At 51.1% G+C, this 9,482-nt stretch overlaps 1 protein-coding gene across 1 annotated transcript; it reads left to right on the top strand.

The window, feature by feature from the left end:
• Nucleotides 1–1,624: 1,624 nt before the first annotated feature.
• N0V96_007871 (uncharacterized protein) lies at nt 1,625–3,627 on the top strand (the record flags this gene model as incomplete). Its single annotated transcript, XM_053196500.2, has 5 exons — nt 1,625–1,750; nt 1,804–2,002; nt 2,059–2,541; nt 2,601–2,837; nt 2,888–3,627. The coding sequence occupies 5 exons, from the start codon at nt 1,625–1,627 to the stop codon at nt 3,625–3,627; spliced, it is 1,785 nt and encodes a 594-aa protein (XP_053046151.2).
• Nucleotides 3,628–9,482: the final 5,855 nt, after the last annotated feature.

Genomic DNA, 9,482 nt, shown 5'->3' with positions numbered 1-9,482 from the left:
CGTGTGTACTCACCCGTTTTTCTTACCTTTTCATATGGCACTCAGACGGACACGTCCATTCCATATTACTTCGGCTCAGTAGTCCCCGGTTCTCTCAACCTGCAGTCCAGCCAAGAGCTGAAGGAGGGTAGAAGCTCACGTTGACTAGACCAGGGTGCCTCCTGGTCTGACTTCCTGCTTTTCTGCTCGTTCATGTTTCCACAACTGCGGATGCCGGTCTCGCTGCCCCTCGACCTCAAGTCGTCTGCGCGGCCTCTCTGCTCAAACCCCCCTCGCTTGCGGGACACTGCTTCTCGCCCGCACTCCTCAGCTGGCTGTCACATACCACGGCAACAATCGAGATACACTAAAAAGCCCTAACTCAGATCATTACGAGAGGAACGGGACCCGTCAACAAGCTCGACTCGCCTCCGCCTTGCAGGTCCATCCTTCCTCCAAGATCCACCTCAGCCGCGAGCCTTGAACTCATCTAGGGCCCTCACCCTCCACTGCTCCAGTTCGTGGTCATTGGCTCTTTCCTTCTCCTCTGATTCTCTTCCGAAGACAGCCGTATCCGTCTTCCTCATTTCGGCCTTGGAAACATCGCAAACGCGTTCTAGTTGGCTGCTTTACTCTCTCCTCCTTCCCACTTCTCAGCATCGCCTCTTTCTTGGCCTACAGTCTATACTACACATCACCCTTCCCTCCCCGAGACATTGCGTGGAGAGTTGCGCTCTAAGACAAAACCGCGAACCAGTGGAGAGGCTCTCCCCCCCGATGTCTCAAGCCGTCTTGAAAACAAAGAGGACTTTGAGGTCCGCCCTGGCGCCCAGTCTCGCGAACTGATAGATTTGTTTGAACCACCCGGTCCCGCTCTCTCCGCCGACCTTTTTCTCCCAAAACCCCGTAACGCCCTGACGGGTCACGAACCTCTTGCTTTGTCGTATCTTTCACTTGGAACGTCAATTTCGTCTCTTCAGCCACGAAACATCATCTAGCAATCTCTCTGCACCAAGATCCACGCTCAGAAGCTATTTGCCCAGCCAACACTTACGGTCCGACGCAGGATCCCGCTCCTTTTCTGTTGGTCTGCTCTGGATTCCAATCTGGCTGGTATTCTTCGGCTGGACTTTGCAATATCTACTGAGCCATCCGCTAGACAAACGTCGGGGCGAGTCTGGCTCTCTACTGCATCTACCCTCGCGCAGTCATTTCGACATATCACAGCCAAGCCCCCAAAACATCCCGTGGGCACCAGGCTTGAATCGCCCCCATAACAACACAGTCTTGCCTTGTGCTAGGCTTGATCACGCCGGGGTCACATTGAGGTCTGACTTTGTTGGTCCCTTCCTACACGCATACTTCTGTTCCACAACAATCATCTCTCAGAAGTCCCACCCTCTACCGCAGCTTGTAGGATATTCGAATGCAGATATTAGCACATCAATGTTGTCTAACCATTGCTTAGTTACACATCGTATTCACCCCATCACCTTCTGCTTTTGGTCGGTAGCGGTACACGCCAAAATCGCTTACGGTAACCTCTTAAAACTCGCTCATTCGACGACTCGGTTCTCCTGGCTTAAGAAGCGGACGCACTTTTCCTTCCTGCCGGCTTGCCCACTGAGCTAATTGTGCCGTGGCCATGGTCCGGGACTACAATCGGGAGCCTTACCCTCGGCAATGGCCCCCCGAAAGATTTCCAATTGACCATCCACCCCCCGAGGATGGTAGATACCACGAAGCTCGTGACGCTCGCAGACCTCCGATGGTGAGTAGTCGCAACGCTATCGACATCTGGCGTAGATCACTTACTTTCATTAGGATATCGAGAAGGCCCTCCGTGATCACTGCAACATTCCAGCCAAGAGATTCTTTATGGTAGCTGTATTGGATGATGGTTCTACGCAGATGTTTATGAACACACCAGAAAGACAACCAAATGCTTACAGCAAGTTCTTCAACTTGAAGAATTTCGTTCGTCATGTGAACAACGTCAGCCACGGGAGTGGTGTGCGTCCTGGTGGGTTCTTATCCAATCTTCACCGTACTAGACGAATACTAAACCCCACAACGCAGTTGCCGCCCCTGTTCATGATGATTCCGAATTCAGCCTCGACGGTGATGGCTATCAACAAGCATTCGGTGGCAGCTATGGGCATCGGCACGATCGTCGTCGACTTGGCGGCGATATCTATGACGAGGATGGAAGCTACAAGACGCGCAAGAGGCACAGGGCAGGCATGGGCGGCGGCTACCGGAGATCTACAAATGACGATGACGACGTTGCGATTGTTGTTGCATCCAGCTCCAAGAAGACACTGAAAGTCGGCGACGAGAAGGACCTGTGGAATCTCTACGAGCAACGATTCAAAAACTGTCAGCAAACAGCCTGCAAGCTCATCGCCAAGGCTTGGGTCAAAGTTGTTGAGCCCAAGAAGCAGACGAATCATCCCTATACTGGCCAAGACGAAAAGGCCCCAGATTGGTGGCCCAAGCCATGGGGACCTACGAAAGAAGAGAAGGTCAGACACAAGGAGCCTGATCATCTGTACAAGCGAGGTAAGAACTCCGTTGAGCAAGCATGTCTTCTAGATGCACCTACTAACAGTTGGAATCAGAGCGAGTCCATCTTCTGTGTCACATACTTCGAATGATCGTGGAACCACCTGAGAAGCAGCATCCGGCTATCCGCAAGATGAACTTGAGCATTCTAAAGCTAGAAGAAGCTACGACAGAAGCAATGTCGGCTTTCTTTGCGGACAAGGAGAACAAGACAAATGCCAAGAAGAAGCCGTATCTAGATGAGATTTTCAAGGTTGCCAAGATGGAGGAGAGATACAAGAACGGTGAAGTTGGTAAGCGCAAACTTTGTCACACCGACGGACTTGCTGCTAACAAATTTCAGATGGGGATGCTCAGGTTTTCGTCATGTCGGAGGATAAATTCTCAGAGAACTATCCCTCGGACAACGAAGACAACGGCTTTGTGAAGGAAGAGGATGAACATCCCTCAATTACATCTAGCGTATCGCCATCCAAGACAGGAGCACCGCACGACCTCTTGCATAACTCGACCAATGATCATAGCCCGACAGGACCGTTGCACGGAGGCCCCTACATGAACGATATGCCGATGCGCGGCCAGCAGCAATACTCGACGCAGATGCTTTCCTCGAACATTCATCCAGAGCACCATTTTGTGGAAACCAACAATATTCATCCGCCCGGCATGCCGCTTCAAGACCTGGTACCGACGACACACGATCCGCACCGCCGCGCGTCCCTATACACTTCCCCTACGGAGTACTCCACTACCAACAATGCCGGAATGTATACACAGCCATGGCAAGGGAGCTCAGCAGCACCTGGTGGCGCTTCCGTCTACTCATTCACACCGCAGCAACCTGGAACCGGACAAGGACACTTTGCGAACCCTAGTGTACCACTCAACCAAAACCAGTACATTCCCACACCGTATGACAGCATTTCGCGGAGCGGCTTCGATCAGGTTTTCCGGCCTGTAAGCGCCAGTCAAACGCCGGTGCAGAACTCTCAGGGGTTCCCAAATTACCTGCCTACCGATACACGCGGATTACCTGGGTCGGGCGGGAAAGCAGAAGCCCTCGCAAGGGGGCAAATGCATTGATCCGAGGCATAGTGGACCTTGGACAGATGGCTTGGCCAGCGCGAGGCGTCATTAAGTTTTCCACGTGTCGAAAGGGGCTGGAAGTAACAGCACAGCTCAGGAATCAAGCACACTGCGGCAACACATTCACAGCCTACACGACCTTTGGGTGGCTGAAAAGCTTTTTGGGGGGCTTGGGCGCATTCTCTCGACCTAACGATCACCGGACTTACCGAAGCATTTCAACAAATTATTCACTCCCAAAGTAGGCACGACCAAAACAGGAACCACAACCTCAAGACTACAGATTTGGGTACATCGGAACATCAGAAGAGAAATCAAATGACGGCGCGAATGGTGCTTTCCAGGATTTTAATCGGCACGGCCATTGGTTTTCACTTTCCTAGGGAGCGGCAATTCTACTTTCATATCATCATCTGCGGGTCAAAAAGCAATCACTTGACAACGGAAGCATATAGGAGCGCAGCAGCCGGCGACAGCAGTCTTCATACAAACCAGGAAGGTCTGAAGCGAGGTGGGGGGCGGGAATATTTGTCATTTCGACGACGATGACGACGAGGACAGGTCGAGATCGCGTCTAATAGAGCGATGAAGCGGCTCGATTTGCTGGAGTTTTTGTTTCTGATTTACAACGAGATCGAGGCTGGGGTTTTTATACAATCTCTCCGGTGGTTATCCGATACTCGTGTCACGGCATTCACGCTGTCATGAGAGAAAGACACGTTTTCTTTTGTCCAAACTTTTGCCCATTGTCAGTTTTCTTCTTCAACTTCAGCTTCGTATTAACCCCGAGCATCAGCATATACGGATTGGTTCACTCGGAGGAGAGGACGGCCTCTACGACAAGAAGGACGACTGGTTTTTCTTTTGTTACTTCTTTTCTTCCTCCACTCCTGTGATGTTGCTGGCTTAGGCTGTTTGTTTGTTTGCTTTCGGGTTTATTTTATTTTTCACATATCATGCCGGACGAGGCGCTTGGAAGAAGAGACGGGAGTTTTATTGAAAATCGTGGAAACGGCTTCGACGTGGGGCAGAGGGCGGAGAAAAGGGTGTCAGAAAAGAAAATGCTATCAATGGCTTGAACAGAGGGAGAAAGTAAGATTTTGACATGATGTGATGACGGGAGTTTGTTTTTCGTGTAATGTTTTCCCGGAGGTCTGACAGGGAAGAGGGGGACGAGCAAGAGTTATCTTAACGACCTCGAGAGTTTGATTACCTTTTTGGCTTTCCGTCTTGGACATCGTGGTCCAACTATAGATAGTCAGTAATGGAGCGGCAGTTTGCCCAAGACCTTTTCCCCCTTCACTCCCGACGCATGAGTGATGAATACAGGATGTCGTTGAGATTAGGTAGGCTAGCTGGACGTCTATCCGTAAAACGTCTTTCCGTTTCTTTGTTCCCTCTTAGCGCCGGCTGGGGCTGTCTTGGCTGTGTCAGCCTCATGGAACTTCCAACGTCAATGAGGCTCTGTCCTGGCCCGTGGGAACCAATCCAAGGGGGTTTAGTGCGTGATTTCTTAGTGTGATTTGCCTGTAATGTTTCTCACTTCTCAGGAGATGAAATGTCTGTACGCCGTCAGAACCTAAACTGCGAGGCAGAGCGAAAATCACAGAGCTTGCGTAGGTACCCTGTCAAGCGAAAACTATGGATGCAGGGGAAATTTGTTGGTTTGGGCTGTCATCACCACCCACCACCAGTCGAGGAAGGCTGCCCCAATCGGCAGCTTTCCACATCGTGTCCACGTCGTGGCTAGCCTCGTCGTATGTCGTTTTATCTCACCTTTTGAGATAGAGGATATTACAGATGGCTTCCACACTTTGTGTGGGTGTGGGAGAGAGATGTTGTTTTCAGGGGTCCAATCTAGTGTGTTGGCGTGGTGGCAGGCATTGGTAAGGAGGGTTAGAGAGAGAGAGAGAGAGAGAGCTGTCACTGTGACGGAGGGAATGTCAAACGGTGGGGTGTCCCTGGGCGGGACGGGACGGGTTGGAATGAAGGAGGGATACTAGGGGCCGGGGGTCGGAAGGGAGGAGGATTGACAACGGGCTTGCATTTTTTAATTTTTTTTTGACAGTTACGGAGTAAATCTGACAGACAACGGACGCTAAGGTGAGGGCCAAGTTGACAAATTATTCACTAGACAGGGAATACCGTAGCGCTATGTACACTACTTTTCTTCAGATCCCGGTAATTTGGATCCAGTTTTTGACATGTCAAATGTGATTTGGAGCTTCTTTTGGTGTGGTAGGAAAAGAGAAGAGAAAGGGGGGGGGGGAGTGAGTTTGAGCCTTTCGAGGGCCGGCGTAAAGTTTACGGCGTGCTGTGAGGTTTCGCGAGATGATGAAAAAGTGGTACCCCGGTCACCGGTGCCCCGCTGACCGGTCAGGAAGTGGAGTCGCCGGGCGGCCAGTCACCAGCCTCTGCGTACCACACCTCGAGAGCTTTCTTCCAAGGGTTTGAATGTTTGTTGGCCGGGTTTTGATCCTCGCTTTTTTTGTCTATTTTTTTTTTCTCTTGCTCACCACTTCAACTTCATTTTTCCAATCATCACTACACGCCCCTCCATCCCATATCGTTCGATTCTGTTTGATTTCTCTTTCTCTCTTTTACACACCCACCCCCCCTGTGATTCCTGACAGATGACCTGTATTATGCTTTCTGTCTGTTATTCCTTTCTTCGCCTTCATCCCATCCCAGCTCCGGGGGTTTCCTGCTGGTTTGATTTAGGAAGGAGAGTCATAGGATGAGAAGCTACTGGCCCGGCCCGAGGATTTTGACTTCCCGCTGCAGAGTAAATCATTTCGGAACCCTTTTTTTAAAGTTCCATCCGTACTTCGTACAGGTACCTCGCAGCCAGAAAGAACATGCTCACACGCCCCCCCTCCCATCTTTCTCGCCTTTTCTCTTGCTCCCTCTCTCCACACTGACGCACACGCACACCAGCTTGGTCCGAAGTTTGGAAGTATGGTGGTGGTGGTGTAGAGATGACGGCAGGGCTGAGGAAGCTAGAACCAAGTGTGTTCCTGGGGGGTTGAGTCGGGGCATGGGTGCTCGCGATCGCTCACCTCACAAACACACGCCATGCGAACATTGCGAATGTGCTCGCCGACCTTTAATTAAACGTCGGCGTTTGACGTGCAGAATGATAGCGGGCTATGGTCAAGGAAAGCAGTTTGTTTACAAACAGAAACACCTTGTCGTCTGATTTTGAGTTTCGTTGCGCATCCGCGAAAGTATGGCGCGCTGAAATAGCTGGCATTCATTGGACTTACATAGCAAAGCGAGCACTGCTAGCCAACCAAACCGATTCTAGGTTCTGGGCCCGAGATGAGAGTACCTCCAAAGAGAATCCTGTCGACGTTTTCTATTTTCATCTCGTCAAGACATCTTCACCGGGGAAAGTCTCGGCGGAAATCGCCGTTCATCATGAGTAAGTAGTGTGGGCAGCTTTTCTCTCTCGGCATGGTTCTCGATGTTGACTGCCCAGTCGGAGCGATATCTAAACGGAAACCACGAAACATGGCGTGTTCATTTTGCACAAAGGACAAAGGGCCCGGAAACTCGTTCACCATCCGCGCCTCGGGGTTTCACTAAAGTTGGAACCCAATTTCCCATGCGAAGCTCATCAAGACTTTCGCTGCCATCACAGTCACTATCTCTGAAGCCAAGAGATGCTGTCGAGGAGGGTCATGCTCGCTTCCTTCCACCCCTCTCCTTTCTCCCGCGTCTCCCCTATCAAGAGCAAACTACTGTGTACGTTCTCACGGTATACTGAGTGGAAGTTGTGACACTAGCAGGGCCTCGAAAAGCTCGACCACAAAGGCCCCTGAACCCGGATCAGTACCTCGATCCGGCAGCCGGACAGCGGCGGGCGCTAACTCTCTCCTCCCCTCTCCGCTACGGCCGGGAAGGACGTGATGTTGCATCATGCACGATGCACGCCCCCAATCCGCGGGCACTTTTCCCTCTTCCCCTTTCTTTCCTTCCCGCTCCTCCCCGAGTACCGCGGAGCCACGGGACTGGTTCCGTTGTTTTGTCGGCTGAGTACGAGGACTCCGGGCTCCCCGGCTGCGAGTCGGACAGCGGGATGCGTGAAAAAGGCCGGAAGGGGTCTTGACTGCATATATGGAAAGTGCGGTTTCCCATGCAAGACGTGGCATTTGATGATCGATTACATGCGTTGCTCTTACGGCCGGAGGGGGACAGATGATGAAGTACTGTGCCGTTTGAGAGTTCATCTATGGGCAAGCGGTGATGTTTGGAAGTTGAAGACGCGTAGTTAAGAGGAGGTGATATCGACGCAGACTGACCATCTTCTGATCGAAGCCATGGTAAGACGGCAGAGCCTTCCCCTGAAAGAAGGGTAGCTCATGTTGGCCATGTTTTATGACTGCTTTAGCATGCAACGGGTAGGTCTAGGAGTTGGGTTACCGTGTTGCATCTTTGGCAAACTTCCAAATCAATTCGAAAGGTTTCTTAAAGCCAATACAGAGGTTCGAGTACAACTTTCTCCTGCGTTTCAGCGGGTAAGCGTAAACAATGCGAATGCATGTACCAGCCATGGATGTGAGCAGCGTGCTGCAGACGAGTTCTCGCTCAAGCTGCATGCCTCTCTTGTTCGAACCTTGCCGATGGCTCGCCCAGCTTTGTGCAGCATCTGTGATGGTTATGTTCATCTCTGCCTCCTCGATTGATCGCGACACTGTTTTAGACTTCTTCCCTGAATGCAATTCTTTCAGGTAGCTTTCTCTTGCTAGTAAAGTCCAGTTTTGGCCTCATCCCACTGCCTAATTCAGCTCTACGTTAAGTGAATGTTTGGTGACAAACCTAAGCCTGGTACGGAATAGAGTGAGCTCTTTTCTTCGTCAACTTCGAAGGAGACTGAATCGTATCCCGCGCTGCAGATTCGTCTACGGATGGTTGGGGAGTAGGTCTTGCAGCCCGCGTCGAGTCTTCTTTGGCCCGAACCCAAAGGCGAGGAGAATCCATATCCTGGTGATGCAACCGAGACACAGCCAACTCATGGACTACTTATATGTTCCGAGTGCATCTTGAAAGTCAAGCAAGTGGATCATTTCCCGCCATCTCTCACCACTCAGCCAGATATGAAAAGTTCTGTATGCAGACCTTAGGCACCGGCAAGATTCTTTCAACCAACTGGGAGTCGAAATGGGCTTGGGACATTGGTCTACAGCGATTCCTCAACGTTTCAGTCAAGACATTAGACGCCACAGACGAGACGGAACCTGAATTTTTGCACATGGAAAGAGCCGGTGTCTTATAAACGCCCTAAAGCTGAAAAACTCGGTGATCCATGTAACGCCTCTGTTATGAACACCCAAATCCTACAAACCCAACGCAAGGTATTGTTTAACGCTGTGGTCAAATCATATACCTATGAGAAAACATGACAGTAAGAGAGCAAGGTTGATTATGATATAGCCTGTCTACCGCGGCTACCGTGCTTTATAATTTGAGGAAACAACAAAAAGCAGCTTACTGCTGGCTGGGGGTATAAGGTGAAAAGTAAAAAGTAGGGTCTGAGTCCGGTGTCTCGATCTGACAGGCGGCTTGTGGGATCGACGCAGCGAATCCAGAAGACTGGGGTGAATGGAATCTTCTGGGAGGAATCGGAGGAGCAATCACGGTAGGAGGAGTCGTATGAGGAGATATTACCCGAGGGGCAATCGGACGTGGCTGGCGAAGGGGGTCGAAAGAGGCGGAGGCCTGGCACTGAGAGATGTCATGCTGATGGATAGCATAATCGATTGGTAGGATGGGCGACTGGTACTGAGGAGTGCCACACTGATGTTGGAGAGTCTCATGTTGATCGCTGGCCTCGTCGACGAAGAGGGTAG

The sequence above is a fragment of the Colletotrichum fioriniae genome, assembly GCF_027942845.1.
Source record: "Colletotrichum fioriniae strain IMI 355084 chromosome Unknown scaffold_9, whole genome shotgun sequence".
In the NCBI taxonomy this organism is placed as follows: Eukaryota; Fungi; Ascomycota; class Sordariomycetes; order Glomerellales; family Glomerellaceae; genus Colletotrichum; species Colletotrichum fioriniae.
Note: the sequence above shows the minus strand (reverse complement) of the source record. Positions and strands in the feature narration are given on the sequence as shown.